Source organism: Phocoena phocoena, chromosome 16 (genome assembly GCF_963924675.1).
Source record: "Phocoena phocoena chromosome 16, mPhoPho1.1, whole genome shotgun sequence".
NCBI lineage: Eukaryota > Metazoa > Chordata > Mammalia > Artiodactyla > Phocoenidae > Phocoena > Phocoena phocoena.
Window position 1 is genome coordinate 63876957 of NC_089234.1, and position 21345 is coordinate 63898301.

At 40.4% G+C, this 21345-nt stretch overlaps 1 protein-coding gene across 3 annotated transcripts in view; it reads right to left on the reverse strand.

The window, feature by feature from the left end:
* MYPN (myopalladin) overlaps nt 1-21345 on the reverse strand; it is a 76915-nt gene that overhangs the window by 29519 nt on the left and 26051 nt on the right. For all 3 annotated transcript variants that reach the window (XM_065893860.1, XM_065893859.1, XM_065893861.1), the window contains 7 exons: nt 18746-18797; nt 15525-15639; nt 14320-14391; nt 7235-7376; nt 5435-5458; nt 2991-3107; nt 2130-2502 (listed from right to left, as the gene is read on the reverse strand). In XM_065893860.1, the coding sequence (XP_065749932.1) occupies nt 2130-2502; nt 2991-3107; nt 5435-5458; nt 7235-7376; nt 14320-14391; nt 15525-15639; nt 18746-18797 (895 nt within the window). The remainder of the gene's footprint in view (nt 1-2129; nt 2503-2990; nt 3108-5434; nt 5459-7234; nt 7377-14319; nt 14392-15524; nt 15640-18745; nt 18798-21345) is intronic.

Consider the following 21345-nt stretch of genomic DNA (forward strand, 5'->3'; position numbering starts at 1 on the left):
AGAAAACTTTGTAGGCATGTGGATTCACAAAGGGTGTGTGTGTGTGTGAGAGAGAGAGAGAGAGGGGTGATTATGCACACGCATATTCATACCTCTACTAATACAAACCTATATTCACACAATTAGGTGAAAATTTAAGGAAGACAAAAAATATTAAAGAATTATATACTGCTGAGGACTGGATTATTAGAGGGTGTCATTACATAATTTAGTAGAAAGAATTTTTATATTCATTGAAAGTTTCATGTGGTAGATACTGCTGGCTGACTACTTAATTCTCCCCTTTGTAAAGGAACTTGATTTTACTCATGGAGGCAACATGTGCCACTAAAGACCACACTTCCCAGCTTCCTTTGTACTTAATATACCATGTGACTAAGTTCTGGCCAATGAGATATAAGCAGGTGATTTTGGGTAAGTCCTAAGAAGGCTCCTTTAAAGGAGAGTAATTGGACTTCTACCAATTTGCCTTTTCTGCTGCTTGAAATACAGACAGGATGACTAGACCACCATCAGCCATCTTGGAGGGCACTTGGAGAAGAAGCCAGTGCTAAAGATGGCAGAGCAGAAGACTGGGTTCTTAGTGACTATGGAGCCATCATAACAGCCTGAGACTGCCCATCTAATTCCTTTATTTGAGAGAAAACTAAACCGTCATGTGTTTAACTCACCATTAGTTTGGGCTTTCCGCAACATGAAGCTAAACCTAATCCTAACTGACATACCTAATAGCCCCCAAACAGTCCCTGGGTAAGAGGAGGCCCTGCAAAGGAGGCAATTGATTGTTTGGGGTTACCTGTTCTCACGACTCCCTTCTCTGCGAACTGCCTTCACACACAGTTCTGATTTGATCCATTTGACTCTTCTTCCCTCCAAATGTAAGTGCTCTGCACCTGACGAGGCTGGGCTGATTGGTATTTGGAATTGAGCTGCCAAGCACGATTTAGTTAGCAGTGGAACTTGACACAGATCGTGACAAGACATGCCATCATGGGCCAGATATGAATTGATGAGTCTTCCAAGAGAGAAGAGTAGAGTGGATATGCAAAGAGGACACAAGGAGGTGCTCAAGACGGAGTGTGAGCAGGGGACAGAGGCTGGACTGACCATGTGTGTGATCCTAGCTCTTAACTCCCTGCTTCTCCTTCTCTGTGCAGGACCTGGCTGTGTTTTGTTGCCCGTTGCTGCTTATATCCCTACAATAACCTCTTCCCTTCTTCTTACTTTAAGTAGATTCCTATTTCCTGTAACTGGCAGAACTTTGAGGGGACAGAGATATTTCTGGATGTGACCCGCATGTTTTGTAACATTTAATTTTATGCCCAGAATTTCACCTTGTGTGTTAGTGAGAAAAATATAAAACTAAGCAACATGAACTGCTTCCAATGAATGTCAGCACTGAGAAACACACGATGGGAGTGCTACTACTGTAGATTTTATTGTTGATATTTAAAGGTTTCTGTAGTTATAAATGTAATTTTTATCACTTTGATGTGTGGATCAGACAGAACATAATAGTGGTATCCTATGGATGCACATTAAATTTTGCAACATGACTCTGATGAATGCTCTCTGGAGGGTTTGGGTGACAACTGCATCAGACTCCTGAGGCGACTCTGGTTGGTGGTCAACATGCCACCCTTAGAGGATGCTTCGCTTCCTTTGTAATTTCAACCCATTACATTTATATGAAGCCTGTGGTTACTACAGCATATCCAGCCATATCAAGGAACTAACTAAAAAATACTAGGTATCCTTTCTATAATGACTACAAAAACTTAAGTGAAAGCAGAAATGGGGAATAGAAAGATGAAATTTCACACTGTAAAGATTATTAGACATGAGAAAGGGCTTTATAAGAAGAGTGTAGAAGGGCTTCACCTGGAGCCCTCTAACGTTAGACATCTTTTTGAGCCAGTTTAGGAGTAACATTTCTTGGAGGTAGAATGTGAATAGTAAGGATGAAAGTGATAGTACACTTACACTGATGTAAGGATTATGATTTACAAAGCATTTAATGTGTGTTTTCTCATTTCATAATTTCCCTTTTTAGCTGCATCATTTTTAAGAAGGGCAGAGTCAGAGAAGGTCACAGGCACTCTTGGTTATCCATTCTAATTTTTACTTACAGTTTGGGTTTGGCCAGAACTGGAGGGGGCTCTTTGACGGGCGAGGAAGGCTCAGGGATTTTTGCTGACTGTCCATTGAATTTCTCCTGGAAGGAATCAGGCCTGGTCTGGTTGGTGGTCACCATGCCACCCTCAGAGGATGCTTCACTTCCTTTGTCATCTTCAGGCAGGTTGAAGTGGACACGGAGCCCGATCCTTGAGCTGGACCGGGGCTCGTTGTGATTCACCAGAACGCCTTCCAGTTTGGGTTTAGGGAGTTGTTCCACAGAAGGAGGCTCTGGGTTGGGTGGGGATGACTGTTGCTCAATAACAGCCAGGTTGGTGGTAGAGTTGACTGAGTGAAGAGACCCATTGTTTCTGGGGTCTTCATTTCCTGAAAGGATGATAACAGGACCTGAGATGTTAGCCTTACTCAACAAGACTGAGATAGGATTATAACCCTGAGACAGGGCATGTATCCAACCCAGGCGAATGTGCTAATGGAAATGCTTGTCAAAAACAGAAAACACAATCTGGGACATTAAAGAATGGTAAGGATACAGGAAAAAAAAACAAAAAAAAAAACCTAAAAAAATCTAAGTACTATTTTGGAAAGAATTTTAGAAGTTTAGGTAAGATCAAGGAGATGTTTTCTTTGGGAGTATAATAAATAACAGCATGATAACTGGGGTGGTGGTGATAAATGCAATGAGAAATTGAAAACTGGATTCTGTTCAAGGACACTTTCCTCAATAATTCAAAAAATTTTAGGAGAGCCAAGCTAGCTTCATATGAAAAGCGGTAAGAGAGGGTAATATACATTGTCCATACTCATAATCAAAGTCATAGTCTAAACTGTTCTGGCATTGAAAGAGCCCTTACCTCTTACATCTAGCTGTGCAATGCTTGACACTGTGCCGTATTTATTGCTTGCAGTACAGGTGAAGCACCCAGAGTCTTCTGCAAATACCTCAGCAATGACCAAAGTACAGATCTCCTCTAAAGCCAATAAAGCAGAATGGTTACTGACTTATTTATGGAAATGGTATTATGGACTTTTCTAATATTAGATGGTGATTCTATAAAAGTCAATAGAAGAAGCCGATTATATTAATTGTTTGAAAACACTTAGTCCAATTATTTGATTGAATTGACTGATTAGCAGAGTAAATGAGCCAAAGGAAGTAAAATGAATAACTCCATGCAATCAACAAGAGGATTTAATGATAATATAATGTATGTTATGGATTTGCAGATTATCTGTTTTTATGTCATCAGTCCAGATGTCAAAAATAGGACCAAGAGAACTTCCCTGGTGGCGCAGTGGTTGAGAGTCCGCCTGCTGATGCAGGTGACACGGGTTCGTGTCCCGGTCCGGGAAGATCCCACATGCCGCGGAGCGTCTGGGCCCGTGAGCCATGGCCGCTGAGCCTGCGCGTCCGGAGCCTGTGCTCCGCCAACGGGAGAGGCCACAACAGTGAGAGACCCGCGTACCGCAACAACAACAACAACAAAAAAAAAAGGACCAAGAAACAATGAGCTTAAAAATCACAAAAACAAATTAGGATTTACAGCAAAAATAGGTCTGTGTGAAATACCACGCTATTCTTTTTTTTTTGCAGTACGCGGGCCTCTCACTGTGTGGCTTCTCTCGTTGGCAGAGCACAGGCTTCTGACGCGCAGGCTCAGCGGCCATGGCTCACGAGCCCAGCCGCTCCGCGGCATGTGGGATCTTCCCGGACAGGGTCACGAACCTGTGTTCTCTGCCTCGGCAGGCGGACTCTCAAACACTGCGCCACCGGGGAAGCCCTACCACTCTATTCTTGCTAAGGTGGTAGCATGTGACACACAATTCTGGGCAATAAGATATTAGGGAAAATCTCCTGGGGAGTTTCTGGGTAAGTTTTTCTTGCCTTTTAAAAGGGGTAAAAGAGAGCATTTTTCCCTATTTTTGCTTTTGGATGTTGTCATCTGCATGTAATACCTAGAACTGTGGCAGCCGTCTTGGGTATACGAGTAGAACCAGTCTAAGAGGATACTCTGAAGATGACAGAATGGGGAAAAAAAAAAATAAAAAGCTTGGCCCCTGATGATCTCTGAGATGCTAAATTAACCAATCTCAAGACTACCATTTCTTAGGGCATCATGCTATGTAACAAGATACATTTTTCATGTTGATTAAGCCATTTTTGGTTAGGTCTTGTTTACGTGCTGCCCAAAGAATCCTAAATGATGGAGAGGCAAAGTTTGGTTTTGGTACCTCTATGTCCTTTCTCTGAGTCTTATGCTTCCTTCTCTCTGTTCCCTTCCCAAACATTTGCACTCTCATCTTTCAGCAACCTGCATTTGGAAAATGATCTGATAAATTCATTCATACTACACTATACCTGCCTGATAAGATATAGTATTCTGTCTCCAAAGGGTATTTGCTTTATCCAAGGTGGAAAGAAGAACTCTCTGAACATGAAATTTTAGATCATGGAGCTGGGACTTGTTTTGAGCAGGGACCCCTTTTGGGTGACTCTGAAACTATTTTCTGTATGAGGCTGCCTAGTGAAAAAGCTTGCTTTGGTTGAAAGTATCAAAAGCCTGAAATATTTTCAAAGGGAAAAATGCTTCTCCACTACAAGCAATGCTAGAGCCAGAGCACTCTGGTCTTTACTGTATCCCCAAGGGCCTAATGTAGGGTTATGCAACATGGATATTCAATGTCTACATCGAGAATGCCTTTCCATTCAGTTTTCAGAAGCAAGAATTATAATAATGAAATTCCAAACCATCACTCTTACCCATGGGCATAAATACAATCTTATTTTTCAGGGTGATCATAGAGAGGACATTCAGATGTTTATGCTGTGTTTTGTGAGCAACTTGTATTTTCTAGAGGTAAGAGCTTCCATGTGTCATCTTAATATCCTCCCAACCAAATCTAATAACATCACAAACATTTTATTGATTCTGTGAATTTCAAAATCTGATGCATAACTTTTGAGATACATAGGCTGTGGAATTGGAATTGATAGCATCATGGAAATTGCTCTGCCCAGTTTAAGGAGGTCGTGACTAGGGGCCAATGAAAGAGGGAAAATATTCCTAAGAAACATTCCTCAACAACGCAGAACTAACTACATTCACGTTAGCTATTGAATATATATTCCAAACTTGAACATGCTTGCCTTTCCGTCTCCTACAGTCATAGCTAGAGTTGGCTTTGATCTTCTTTGTAAAACTTTTTTTCTTGACAACAGTATAATTTCAATATGTTTATTATATATTTCAAGTCACGGATCACATACAAATGAAATTAAAGTTAAAATGATCTTTACCTGGCTCTGCCATGGATCGAGGTTCTAAAAGAAAAAAAAAATTAAAAGATTCTGAGCATTTATTTTACTGAGAGGTGATATTTTTATCAGAAGCTTCCTATAGAAGTGTCTTTTGCATACTCATGAGTAATTTGACAAGGCTAATCTGTGAATTTTAAGTAAAATGACCTAAGCACCAATGACCTTGACAGGGACAGGATCATTATCACAGAAGGGCAGCAAGAGAGCTGCTAACTAAATGATGTGGCTGTATCTTGGGACATACTTGGGTTCCATTTGGGACACATAAACCTTAGGTGAGGAAAAGTTACTGAATTAGTTGGGATTCAGGATGACTTGCTTTTATTGTACCCATTCAGCCTGACCTGAAAAAGTTTGTGAAGACTGAGAGATCATTCTTGGCTTTGGGCTCTCACATCCTGATATAATGTAGCGTAGACCTCCTGCCCTAAGGTTTCTAATATTAAGAGCCTCAGGATAGATGACAGGTTCCTCAGGAGCAGTTCTTTGTCTTAAAATTCTTTGGCATTCCTGAAGGTGCCCGCTTGGTACTGAAAACAGGTGCTCAACTAAGGTTTATAGAATTGCAGGCACTCAAGGAATAGTTGTTGAATTTAGTTACATTCTTCTACACTGATAGAACTAGTGGAGGTTTTTTGCCTCAGCTTAAATGGTATTCAGAATATATCATTGTTGCTGCTATTCAGAATATATCATTGTTGTTAAATCTGATAGTAGTTTGATTCATATATCTATTTTGTGATAGGCAGAAACAAATTAACCAAGAAGCAAATAATTTTCAACATATTTTACGACTGAAATGGGTCAAGGTGAAAGCACTGCATGACAAGAAAAGAAGAATTAACCACTTGGATATATAAATAATTCTTACAATAAAAAGAGTAAAACCTCAATAAACAATGAACAAAGGATATAATAGGTAATTTTAAAGTAAATTCAAAGACCCAATAAATAGGAAAAAAAAGTTCCTTTCCACATCTCATTAACGAAGAGCAGATTAAAACAAGTATTCCCATTTGGGACCTATAAAATTAGTGAAGATTTAAAAAATGTTTAATACCCATTGATAGTGAAGGCATAAGACAAAAGAAGTTCCCATATGTTGCTGGTTGTAGTAGAATGTAATTGAAACAGCATGTGTCCCAGTTCAACTGGGATGATCTGGTTTATTCCTGGGATCTCTGTGTAATGATTACTAGCACCCTCTGTTACTCCCCAAGGTGTCCCAGGTTAGATCATCAATTATATAATCATCCTAAATTTAGTTCAACCTTTTTGGATGGCATTTTGATGATTTATATTAAAAGCCTAAAAAAAGGTGAATTTACAGTAGCAATTCTAGTACTCAGATTTATTCATAGATATTCACAAAGATCTTCTCTGTTAACAAGCTTTGAAATATAGTTTCTAATAGTAAAAATTTGTGGACAGTCTACATTTTCAACAATACGGGAGTAAGTAAATATGAAATTGATTGTATCAACTTATTTTTAAAAGTAAAAAAGTGCTATATTAATATGGAAAGATGTTCATGAAATGTTCAGTGAAAAAATCAATTTACAAAAAAAATTTATTTTTATTTAAAGAAAATATATGCATGGAAAAATTTTTGGAGAATATATACCAAAATATTAATAGGGTTCAGTTTGGTGGAGTATAAGTGTTTTTTATTTTATTCTTTTTATTACATTTTAATTAGTTGTTAAAAGTTATAAAAATAAATGTATACAATAAATCTATAAAAATTATCAGAAAAATAATTTTAAAGCACCAACTTACTTTTCTGTAAAATTCTAAAATCTGGAGAATCTTCTATCAAGGTCCCTTCTCTATACCACTCAACTTTAGGAGATGGAGCTCCTTTTACTCTGCATTCAAAGACAACTAGCTGACCCTCAGAGGCTGATAAATTTTGTAACATCTGTAATGAGAAGAGTATTGTTAGAACCAAAAAGTATGTATTTTTGGAATCTACTCCCAGTGCTGAATTTTCGAAAAAGATACCATTGCCTCCATATTTTGATTTTCTCCATATCTTGTACATTTCCAGCAGCTTCAATTCTGTGGATGTACATTGAATCTATTTTTTTAAATTAATTAATTTATTTATTTTTGGCTGCATTGGGTCTTCCTTGCTGCGCACAGGCTTTCTCTAGTTGTGGTGAGCGGGGGCTATTCACGGCAGTGCACGGGCTTTTCACTGCAGCGACTTCTCTTGTTGCAGAGCACGGGCTCCAGTAGTTGTGGCATGTGGGCTCAGTAGTTGTGGCCTGTGGGCTCCAGAGCACGGGCTCAGTAGTTGTGGTGCACGGGCCCAGTTGTTCCGCGGCATGTGAGATCTTCCCGGACCAGGGCTCGAACCTGTGTCCCCTGCATTGGCAGGCGGATTCCCAACCACTGGGCCACCAGGGAAGTCCCTGAATCTGTTTTTAAAGACAGAATCATCTGAGTGCATAGCTTCTTCCTTTTCCTCTCTGTTGCAGTGCCAGAAAAATTTATTGAATACTAGGTGAAATATTTTGAGGGTTTGCAAAAATACTAATATTTGGTAAAGTAATTCTACTTCCTTTAAGAAAATGCCCAAGTAGAGTTTGTTTTTCAGAAATAATAACAATTTTAAAAATCTGCAGTGAATATCTACTAGGTGTATTCAGTATGGGAGTAATGTATATTTTTCCACACAAGACTGTTCCACAAGGTGGACTATCTCTGTGGCCTAAGTAAGTGACTATTTTCTTGGCTTTGCCTTGCCTACTTTCTGTAGTCCTGGAAATTGATGTTTGTTTTGCTATTTTCTTTTCCTTATGTGTTCTTCACAGGATAGCCTCGATGTCTGTTGAGGGAGGTAAACAGTGACAATCTCTATGAAATCATAGTCACATGTGGAGTCTTAGGTCATGGTAAAATATGTCAGAGTTTTGTGAAGGCATTGTTAAATGCTCTTTCACGCTTCCCCCCAAAAAAGTTCACAAAAATCACTTTCCATTGTAAAATATGGGTATATTCTATAATAGATGCTATGGGAGAATGGAACTCACATTTTCCTTTCACAACTTGTCTTTCACTCATCATGATTTGTGAGCTTAAAGTCACACATACGTTTGTGTAGTTGGTACTTCATTTGATTATGAAATGCTCCTTTGGTATATATGTGGGCACATTTTTATTTTTAATATAGGCCTAAAGATGATAAACATGGAAAGGTTGTGATTAACTTTCTCTACAAGCTCTATCAGCAACAAATGCTGCAAGGCTTTCCCATTATTACAATTTTGGGTCTGTATTTAGGACATATTGGCTCTTGCTTTGGAGAAGGGGAAGGCCAGTAGTTTTTTTGCTTTTGTCATTTACTTTTTTTTTTTTTTTTTTTTTTTTGTGCGGTGTGCGGGCCTCTCACTGCTGTGGCCTCTTCCGGTAGTGGAGCACAAGCTCCGGACGCACAGGCTCAGCAGCCATGGCTCACAGGCCCAGCCGCTCCGCAGCATGTGGGATCTTCCCGGCCCGGGGCACGAACCCACGTCCCCTGCGTCGGCAGGCGGACTCTCAACCACTGCGCCACCAGGGAAGTCCCTGTCATTTACTCTTACAAACATCTTGTGATTGTTTATAGCTCTTAACAATATATGATATTTTGTGCTTAGACCTATCATATTTATGGCTTTTATTTTAGGAATACTGGGGTGGGTTTAACCACATGGCTTTAGCTGTAGTAGGAGACTTTTACCTCAGAAGGATGTGTTAGTTGATATTGTGACGGCCAGGGGGCGCTATAGTTCGGAGTTAGTGTTTTGTTCTTTTTTTGCATTCCCAAATTTGTTTGCTGAAGGAATTCAGTCTGATTTTCACAGAGTGGTTGCTGAAGTAATAAGGAACTATTTGATTAAAAACCTGGTTATTCCTTGTCTACCCCAAAACAATAGCTTCTAGGGATAAGAATGGAATGTTCTCAGTAAGCAGGGAGCATCAATGAGTCTTGGGTGCTCCTGGCAAGCTGGTGAATATGCCCTCCACCCTGACATCTGAGCAAATTCTGTGCTAAGATGGTAGTTTTGGGGACCCACTGAAAACTTTAATGACAGTCAGACATCTCCCTGGGATTCATACATAATGGAGTTTCGTTCCTTCTTGAGGCAAACAAATAAGAAAACCAAAGCAAAAAAAGTGGTGGTGGCAGAAGGGATTGAATGAATAAAATATGGCACATTTAAAAAATGGATGTAGGGCTTCCCTGGTGGCGCAGTGGTTGGGAGTCCGCCCGCCGATGCAGGGGACACGGGTTCGTGCCCCGGTCCGGGAAGATCCCACATGCCGTGGATCGGCTGGGCCCTTGAGCCATGGCCGCTGAGGCTGTGTGTCAGGAGCCTGTGCTCTGCAACGGGAGAGGCCGCGACAGTGAGAGGCCCGAGTACCGTAAAAATAAATAAATAAATAAATAATAGATGTAAGGAGAATGAGGTCAATCTACATTCTGACATGACTTGAGGTTCAGATATATGAACCAATTCTCAATCTGCAGAGGTTACACCAAGGTCCTGCTTGCAAAAGGACCTCCTTGAGAGAATATGTTACAGTTGAGACCAACATTAGTTGGTTGTAATTATTCACTTGAAATTGAAGGCCAAAACCTGTGTTCTATTGGAGAATCTAGCCAGATACCTGAGATACTATAGTTCTAGAATATGCCAGCTAAGGGACTGTGATATGAGATGGAAGCTCATTCCAGTGTGACACGTCGTCAATACTCAGTAAAGGAGTTGCCAGGGGTCATCTTACAAGGCACTTAGAAAAGGTTATTGAAGGTCATAATTTGAAGGACAATGATAGTTGTTATTGCTGAAAACTGTGCTTTTCTACAAAAGTCTCATAAGAAGAAATCGGCTCACATTGCTGCACATCCGGTCCAAACCAGTTACACCATTTGAACATAGTTTAGATGGGACCGTGTTCAACACAGCAGTAGGTCTTAGGCTGTTACTAACGGCACATTGTATAAGACTTGATCATATTTATCTTGACTTCACTGAAGACGAATAAGACATGAAACATTCCCCAACTAGCAAAGATTAAGTTAGTCTTAACTAGGAATTATGGATCTGACCTGAAGTCCCTATAATGAAAAGTCTGCAACCTCCTGCAGTAAACAGTATCCAAAGTGCAAATCTGTCTTGTGTGTCATCACCATACTGACCATCCAGGAAGACATTCTTTGTAGGATGACTTGACAACACAGAGACCTGAGAAGCATGTCTTCCACGGCCATTTGACATTGGATTTTTTCTCTACTCCTAACAACACTCTGAAGCCACAAAGTGATAAAAGCAATAATTCCTTCTTAGCTGAAATGGAAGCAGTTCACCACAGAATAAATATAACTATGTTCCCGCTTTGTGCCAAGCTCTGTGCCAGGTGCTGTAAATGTGAGCTGAAATGTGACCTATACCCACAGATATAACGCAGGGACATCCTTGAGAAAAGGCATCTCCCTTATTGGTTAAAAGATATCAGCTATAAGGTTCATATTGTCACTTTATTCTTTTTTTAAATCCAGTTGCTATTTTTGCACCTTGGGAGATGCTGGAAGTGAATGTTATAGTGCTTTTAGCCTGGAGTTGGATCACAGCAGTTTTTACTGATAAAGAACCGTTTGATTGAAGACCTTTTTGCCCCTATATTGTCACAGGTGCCCAGTGCAACAGTTGAGTCAGAGAAGTCTCTGGAATTGTCAGGTTGTGGACGGGGGCCCATGTAATCTTCAGGAATCTAGAGCCAACCACTGTACCTGCCATTTCAGGGTTTCCTGCCTCAGCTATTATATAATGAAGTGCCGTTCCTCAAATTCTCACTTCCCCTGCCCCCTTGCACTCTTCAAATTACTGCTGAAGCAGCTGGAGCCAGGGCTGCAGCCTTGAAAGCCTGCCAGAGCAGCTGCTGTTGGAGTGGGAACAGTGATAGGAGTAAGATTCTAATTTGATCATCTACCTCCCTTCACACTCAAGGAGTGTGAGCACTGTTTTCCCCCCATAAACAGAGTGAAAGTTTTTGACACTGTATAGAGGATGGAGGATAGTCTATCTCCATAAAATATTTTTAAAATATAGGTATCCTCTATAGGTAGAGCAGTGAATTAGCATATGGGACCCCAGATTTCTTTCAAACTCTACCACTGTTTTGCTGGGCAACCCTCATTTTCATTTTAACCTTCTTTAAAGAGAATATAATACCAGTACTTCCCTATCACCAAAGGAGGTACAAGGAGTTAAATAAAACTCTGCTCTCTAATCGTTGCTTTCAAAAGAATGGCTTCTTGCCATTATTGGCAGAGAAATAATTGTTGGGCAGTATAGAAAGTGAGTCATAGGGATTGGAATGCCAGAAGTCCCTAAAGTAGTAAACAGAGCAAGGAATAACCTGAACAAACATATGCCAGTGATCAGTTATCAGGGCCTGTGCCACGTGATTACCACCATCAGTGGCTCTGACTCAGAAATTTTCTAATGTCACTGGCAGTGACGATGACCTCAGTCCTACCCTCACTCATGGAAACTAATGCAAGCACAGCATTGCTGATAAGTCCCTCTGGAATCTGAGCCACAGCCTATGCTAGTGCCCTACGTCTGAACAACCCTGATCCCATTTATGGAGGCAAAAGCACACTTCCCGAGGGCTGAGAAAGCCTCACCAGAGTTTGAGTCCCTGTAGTAGGGACTGTTTTCCCACCATGGATCTAATGTTTTTGCAGATTTATCTAATTAACAACATATACTAATGACTAATTACCTTCCCCATTTTTATTTATCAAAGGCATATATGTATCTGCAAATCAGAGCGTCTAATTAGAGGGAGGTAATCAGTCACCACACAAAAGCAGCTAAACTTGAGGCCAACCAGTCCATGAAAATTAAATGTAAAGAATAGGCTTTAAAGTCCTATTAGGCTTTTCAGAATGATAAAAATGGCTTTGGACCTATTATAACCATTATGGACTCCTATGTAGACATTAGAGATAGCCTTCAAGGCGCTTGGGAGAGACAGAAAACTAAACATCTTTATTATTGTGCTAAATGTTGTACCAGAGGCATGTACCAGGTGATGTAGATGCAGGGAAGACAGAGCACCCAAAAATATTTGAAAGTGTGGAGGGAGATAAGGACACCTCTTTGCTGTCTAGCTGGGCAGATGGTGTTGAGGAGACGAGTGGAGGAGATGTCAGTTTGGGACTGGGTATAAATTATTCTGTGATTTAGTTGCCTTTGAAGAGTCAGCATTGCCTGACAAAGGGTGTGACAAATAGGCACGACAAATTAAAGTGTCCTGATTTCTCGGCATTTAAAGCTCTGTTTTAAGGCTAGGTGACTTAGCAGTGAACTAGGAGACACTTAGGGGTAGCTCTGTTAGCTACATTACACACACGTGCACGCACCCCTGCGTGCGCGCGCGCGAGCGCACGCACACACACACACACACACACACACACACACACAGGTCCACTTATAACTCTTCATCCAAGTCTGGTATTCACCAAATCACAACATGTTGCTTTCCTACTTCAAGTCTTTGAGAATAGCAAAACTTAAATTCCGAAAGCGGTTACAAGAGACAAACCTGAAAAATTGAGAGGCATCTTGTTTCACATAAGAATGTTTGCCAACCTGATACAGTTATGGATAAACATGTCTCACTCTTAGACTCTGCTTGATTTTGGAAAACCATCTTGGATGAGCTGATATGGTGGAACGTCACTAAAATGGATGTTTCTGTGGAAGTTGTGAACTTAGCAATACTTTTAGGATCAGTACTCATTGGAAAAGACATTTTTTTTTTTTTCCACTTTGCTCTATAGCATGATTTCTCAGCCCCAGGACTAATTGACAGTTTGGGCTGGATAATTCTTTGTTGCAGGAGGCTGTCATCCTGTGTATTACAAGATGTTTAACAGTATCTCTGGATGCCAGCCCCCTGTTGTGAAAATCAAAAAAATGTCTCCAGACATTGCCAAATGTCCTTCGAGGGACAAAATTAACCCTGATTGAGAACCATTCCTCTAAATCATACTTCTGAGTGGATAAAATTTCTTTGGGCTTAAGTTTGGTATTCATTACAAACAATAAACTGTAAATCCAGGCATAGACTCCATCCATGTGGTTTTCATAATACCAAAACAAATCCAATATGACTCAGTTTTGCACCTTTGAGTTTATTGTCCTGGGCAACATATAAACTAAGTCTATGTTATATAAGGGAAAGAACAGTAGACAGAATTGGGACAACTTGTTTCTAGTCCTGATTCGGCCACTTGCTAGTTCTGTGACATTGAATACATTGTTTAATCTCCCTGGCCCTCCCTTGGTTTTTTCACTTGTAAATGAAAGTGCCTGAGTAAAATTTCCAGTTCTAAATACAAAGATTATGAGACTCAGAATTTGATGCCACCACAGTAGTTGATACCATGGATTAGAAAAAGAAAGCTCTTTGTTCTAGAGTGAGGCTTTGTATTAAGCTTCTTAAGAGCATGTAACTCCATCTCCTTGAATACCAAAGACATCCAGAGAAACCCTTGGATAGTAAGTGCCTACAAGTGTATCACCTGACCCCTAGGTGTGGCTACTGTGTATAAAAGCAATAGGATGGCCATAGAGATCAATGTGATGAGTGGGGATGACCTTTCCCTTATTATACAAATTAATATTAGAAATCCGCAACTTGGAGCGACATGGTAACAGCTACCACAAAAACCCAAATCCTATCCTGTACTTATAAAAGACCAAAATCCTGAGATAAAATCAGTGAATTTTGAATCCTACAACTTTGTTTGGGTATTGTGGTGTGTTTAAAGCCATGACAGAAAGAAGTTATAGTTTGATTACCTTTGTAAACACAGGAGCTGCAATGATAGGTTTTCCATCCAATCCTTGCAGATAGTTGGGAGGGCTCTGACACTGTTAGAAGGGAACCAACAATAGATTCATTGTCACTGGGATTATCAGATAGGTAGGTAGACAGATGATAGATAGGTATAACGCAGCTAAAGAATTTGGTGTATGAAATTAATCTAAAACCAAAGACTGACGTTTTCTAAGTCTATGAATTGCAGACATGAAATTTCATGCTGAACTGATTGTATTTCTTTCTAGGTCATGGTGGCCGTAAATACGTGCTGGCCATCCCCATCCCCTCACATATAGAGCTATGTAATGAACCCTAACCCCCTGAAGAGGTTCCATAGACCCCTGAGGCTCCACAGATCAGTTTTAAAACTACTGAATTAGAACTAAAATGTGACCCCTCTGCATTACTAAACGGGTCAGATAAGTACTTTAAAATTTTTTTTAAAGGTTGTAGATCTTTATATCAATATTTATATTTAAATATATCAATAACACATTACAAGTATGTTTCTATTAGTATGATTTCATATTGTTAAAGCATATGCATACTATACATTTATAGATATGTATAGAAAATGCCTGGAACTATCTGCTAGAAATTAATAACAGGAGGTACCTCTGAAGAGTGGGGGCAGAGGAGTCGAACCTTGACTAAAGTTTTTACTTAATATACTTTCTGTATTTTAAAAATGTTTTTACAATAAGCATCACTCTTATCATCATCATCATCATTGTTAACTTGAAGGATGAGAGACTTTGAGGTTTTCCAAAAATTAATTTCATGGTTGCTCTATCTTAGAAAGTAGAATTTTTTTTTTTTTTAATAGCTCATGAAACTGAGTTTCATGATACAGAGTGTCTTGGGCCAGTGTGAGAGCTGGCAGCTCATTGTATATGTAGTCAATGCCCTTCATAAAGCTGGAATATCAGAGATTAATTTGTAGAGTTTCTTTTGCTATGAACTTTGCCTATGAAGTTAGAGAATATGTTCCCAAAGCCAGGGGAACTACTGATATCGTACATCAGAAGCACAAAGTGATTATCAAGACTATAGAAGTGTGTTGCCCAAGGTCATTATGAAGTTGCAACAGAGGAGAACACGATCATGCCGTACAAGATGGTCATGGTCACAGTGCCTGCCTGTCACAATCCATGGCGCTTGTGTTTCACTTAGACCCTTGTACCTGCTGAATGGTTGACACACTGGGCTGGGCCACCACAGGCTGGGCTTGGGGTACTGCTGAAGGAATGGCTGCAGAAGTAGTGGGAGGGGATGACACCTCACTTGGCTTCTGGATTCTGAGAAGTGATTAAAATATAGATTATAAAACAGACCTATCATTGTTGTGAAAATCCTTTCAGAAATGCTTACAGAAATCTTCGTTCAACAATATTACACAAACATTTACTGAGGGCTTTGCTACACCCTTTGTTAGGCAGTGTAAACAGGAAGATCATAAGACACCAGTTCTGTCCTTGAGTTAGCTGCTGTCGGCAGAGCTGGGGACTCCAGCATACTCTCAACTCACTGAGATTCAAGACAAGTGCTGTGACAGAGCATGTGCAGAAAATTGTTTGAGATCTGTTTTGGTTTTGCCCTCTGTGTTTTCCCTCCCCCTCCTATTTCAAGTAGGAGGCCAGGCTTTGTAAATCTTTGCTTCTGGGATTCTGGCATGGCAAAAAGCAGAAATAGCCTGAGTCAATGAGCTCTTCAGGTTTTACACAAATTAAATTAAAAAGATCGTTTGAAGGGCAAGGGAGCCAGAAAGTATTCTTGAGAAGGCTGCAGAGGGTAGATTATTTCAGCTTTGTTGTGGGGAAGAGAGAGGTCCAGGGATCTTGCCAGAGAACCTAACAAGAGGGAGAACCTGAGTCCAGAGGGGATGACAATCCCTCAATTAAAGGCTCCCAATCTTGCTAAAGATATCAGTACCCAAACACATCAGGAAGAAACAAAGCACTAGACTTGAAGGGACCTTGAGATCTGGGACATGGGCTTCTCACCCATAACCTGTGGGGATAGATGACCGATGACAGGATGGGCTTTCCTTTTGTCTAGGTGTTACCTCTCTCTGCCTCAGCTTTCTCATCTCTAAAATGAGGAAATAATAATTCTTACCTCATAGGGTTTTTGTGAGGGTTAAATAAGGTAATTCATGTAAGATGCTTAGAGCAGTGTTTAATATCAAACTGTATATCTACATCTCTGTATCTGCTATATCCCAGGAATCTTTGCACAGATTTGGAGGGGGAAAGGGACACCCAATAATGACTGATTGAATTTTTTCCCGGAGCCAGGTAGGATGGAATCTCAGAAGCAGAATCATTTGATGATGTAGAGGCTATCAGTGTTCCTGAAGCATCTATCTTCTTCTTCTACAATGTTAGAATCCCTGATTTCTTTACATAGCTACTCCAAATAAAGATTGCATTTCCCAACCCTCATTGAAGCTAGCTGTGGCCACATGCCTACTTTCTGGTCATGGGATATGAAGGATAGTGATATATGTAATTTAAGAGAGATGTTAAAAGGGGAGTAGGGTATGTCCTTTATTCCTTTCAATCTAAGAAGATGAGGCCACATCTTAGAATGAGGTGAAGCAGAAAGCTGGAAGCAGACCAGAACCCAGTGGAATTTGGAGCTGTTTTACCAGCCAAATTCATATTTTTATGTAAAGGAGAAAAATATTTGTCTTATTTAAGTTACTGTTATTTGGGGTCACTATTACACAGAACTGGAGCTAAATCCTAACTACTACAAGTAGATTTAAAGAAAATGAACAAATGAGATATTTCTTGCTTATTTAAGTTCGTATATCAAATTCATACCCATTAGGCTCTAATTCATACCCATGTTATGAGAGCCTTGAGGAAGGAGCGATGTATGTGCAATGGCAGAGGAGCTTATTATAGAACTTGACTGGGCTTTGAAGGATAAATAAGAGTTTGCCAGGCAGAGAAGATATGTCATTCCTAGCAAAGTGAACAGCTTGAACGAAGGAGTGAAAATGAACCGCACATTGTTTGAGTGAGATGGCAGCCGTGTAGAGAGCCTGAGGTGGGGGATTGGGGGAGGAGGGGCAGGAAAGCCTGGTTGAATAAAGCTTTGTATGCCCACGTTGAGATTTTTTTAAATGTCGTTTGTTTTGCATTTGATTTTTATTTTCCCATAGGTAATAATTTTTTTAAGTCGGGAAAATGATAAGATCATAATTATCTTTGAACTGGCTGTATGTAGTTTGGAGACTGTAAAAGAGAAAAAGTTTGGAGTATCTATAAGGAGGGGACTGGCATAAAGAGACAGGAAAGAAAAGGAACTGAACTGAAGCCATGAGAATGATAAGGAAGAGAGTTAAAGGGAGAAATCATTTACTCTGGTTATGAATTTTCATGTGTGCACAAAAGCTAAAAGCAAATTATCATTCCAAAGTAGGCATACCCCCCACATTTTGAAGAATAAGTCATGATTTCTGCCCTTAAGAGCTTGCCTTCTGTAGGAGAGGAAAGAATATGCAAATTCAGTTACCGACTCCTTAACCTGTCTTCCAGACATTGCCCATGTTTCAGGTAGCCTCAAGGGATGGCTGTTGTGTCTGTTTCTAGTTCCCATGCCTTCTGTCCACAGTCTCCTCTTCCCGAAATACCCTTTCCTCCCTTGTTCGGGGGTGTCCACCTGCTGCTCTTTTAAGACCCAGCTCAAGGTCACCAACTCTGTGAAGCCTTTCCTGATCTCTCTTTCCCTCCCCAACCAATAAAGAGCCCTTTGTGCCAAGTCCTTAAACCCTGCACATGGTTATATCATAGTCTATTACACTTTATTACTCTTACTGTCTATATGTGTGGTATACATCTTTTGCTATATTTGCTATACATATATTTCCCTCTCCTAGACTGTGAGCCTCTTGAAGGCAGGAAGCATCTGATTTTTCTTAGTACCCAGTGCATCTAGTGAAGTTCTTGGTGTAGAGGAGGTGCTTAGCCAATGGTTGTGGAAAGTAACGTAACTTTGTTCACTACCCAATACAATCATTTAGCAAAAAGGCTGTGTCTTGCCCAGATCACTCATACATATAATTTTTGTTCACCAGACTGTGTGTTATTTTGAATACTATTATTTAGTTAGAAAACATGAATTTTTTTTAACCACTGAGTTATTTGTTTTTTACTTTTTACATATAAGTATGATGGTATTTCCTACGTGATACTTCATTTTTAAAATATTGGGAATATTAAAATTAATCTTTTAAGCAGCAACAAGCAAAAGTAATAGCATTTTCTCCAAATCCACCCAATCTTATTTTTTTTTGAGGTCAAACCCTGGAGCCCCCCTCTTCAAGTTCTACTAAACAATTAGCAGCTTTCTCAGGACCCAAGGATGCTAAATAAGATAGAAAATTGGAATTACCGATTCATTTCGTCCTTGTTAGGGTCCCCTTCTGAGTCAGAAGAAGAAACCCCTGGAAAAATAAAAATAAGACATGTAATTAAAAAACTTTTTTTTAATGTATTTATTTATTTTTTTATTTGGTTGTGCTGGGTTTTAGTTGTGGCTCGCGGGCTCCTTAGTTGTGGCATGTGAACTCTTGCGGCATGAATGTGGGATCTAGTTCCCTGACCAGGGATTGAACCCAGGCCCCCTGCATTGGGAGTGCAGAGTCCTAACCACTGTGCCATCAGGGAAGACCCCTAAAAATTTTTTTCTTAAACTGGTTCCTAGGCATTTGAAGACCTATAGAATTTTAGACCTAGAAATAATCTCAGTGATTCCCTAAACTAACACCTAGTTTATAGATGAGGAACTAGACCCTTAGTAGTTGAAGTACTTGCTCAGGTCACATGGCTAGTTAGTGACAGAGTTCAAATTAACTGGCCCAAATTCCACGTGTTCTTGTATATAAAACATCTGCTGATGCCTTTAGACTAACAGAGCAGTCTTTGCAGACCTTCTGTGGTGTCCATAAATCCTCTTGCTCTTGGCCTACATAGATTAAATAAAAGAAGGGATTACATTAGATTCCAAACGTTGTAGGTGTAGGTGGATGCTCTTCCATCCAGTCCTAATATTAACAAGTCACATTTCATCTTGGGAGTGGGGGTGTTTGAAGCTCTGTTACTACAAATTTTTAAAAATCAGCAATCCAATCTCAGCACTCTTAGCAGAGCTTTGATCCTGGCTTTGCTTCTCAAGATAGTGAATTCCAGGAAGATATCACACAGCTAAATCTGGAGGTATTTATTGTACTCCAAATATTTGAGGATGAAAACATGTAACACACTTCTATTCATATATTATTCATTGTTGTTATCATTATTCATTCATCTATTCAATAAAAGTTTATTAAATAACCACTATGTACTTGGTACTACATACGGTGTTGGAGATATAAAGAAGAATGAGACAGTTCCTGCCTTTATACCATAATAATACAATATTTAAGTGCTAAAAGCAAGGCATACATAAGGTATTAGAGATGATAAAAGTACTAAAGAATGGCTCCCAGGGCTTCTCTGGTGGTGCAGTGGTTAAGAATCCACCTGCCAATGCAGGGGACACAGGTTCGAGCCCTAGTCTGGGATGATCCCACGTGCCGCAGAGCAACTAAGCCCGTGCACCGCAACTACTGAGCCTGTGCTCTAGAGCCCACATGCCACAACTACTGAAGCCCGTGTGCCTAGAGCCCGTGCTCCGCAACAAGAGAAGCCACCGCAATGAGAAGCCCGCGCACCGCAACGAAGAGTAGCCCCCGCTCGCCGCAACTAGAGAAAGCCCGCTCGCAGCAACGAAAATCTAACTCAGCCAAAAATAATAAATAAAATAAATTAAAAAAAAAAAAAAGAATGGCTCCCAGAAAAAACTCAGAGGATGAGATAAATAGGGACAAAAACTGAGGTCAATATACAAGGTAAATAAATTGATTTGTTCCCTAAAATTAGTCATCTAATTTTGGTCCTGATATAAATGCCTTTCCAAGGCTCCCAAATGGTCTCCCTGCTTCTGCTCCTTTTGGTATATTTTCAACCAGGAGCCAGAGTGGCCCTGTTAAAAACTAAGTCCGATCATGTCACATCTCTGACTAGAATCCTCCAGAGCTTCCCATCTCCTTCAGAGTAAAAGCCAGGTCCTTGCAGTGACCCGTGAGGACCTACATGATCTGCTCACCTGCTTCCTCCCACCTTCACCCCTCAACCTTCTGACCTCAACTGGTCATCTCCGTACCCTAAGACAGACACACTCCCTCTTTTGGGCCACTGCACTTACTGATTTCTCTGCCTAGAATGTTTTTCCCTTGAATATCTATCTTTGTGGCTCAGTCCCTCAGTTCCTTCAGGTCTTCATTTATATGTCACCTGGTGAGTGAGGTCTTGTACATCCGCCTGTACACACACACACACACACACATGCATGCAAACACACGCCGCATATATACATACACGTACTTCCTATCCCTTTTCCTTGCTTTCTATTTCTTTCATATGCTCATATATGCTGTAAGATAATAGAAAACATATATTTTGGTCTCTGCCCCTGGTTCCTGGCACAGAGCTTCTAAAAGCCTTATAATTCCCTAAGTGATGAGCACTTAGGAGCACCTCTTGTTCTAATACTTGTCTTTGACCAGGTCCCTGACACAGGGCTCCTAAAACTCTAATAAATTCCTAAGTGATGAGAGCACTGGAACATCCTTTTTTCTAATGAGGTGACTCGGGATGGCTCCTGGGTGCAGGCTGGTCACCCGAAAACCAAGCCATAATTTTGACGCTTGGAATTTTCAGCCCCACACCTCATACTCCAGAGAGGGTAGAAGGGCAGGAAATGGAGTTAATAGTTGATCATGCCTGTGTGAGGGCACCTCCATAAAATTCTAATAGTATGGGGTTTGGAGAGCTTCTAGGTTGGTGAACGTAAGCACACTGGGAGGGTGACGCACCCCAACTCCACGGGGACAGAGCTCCTGTGCTCAGGACCCTCCCACTTCGCCCTGTGTATCTCTTCATCTGGCTGTT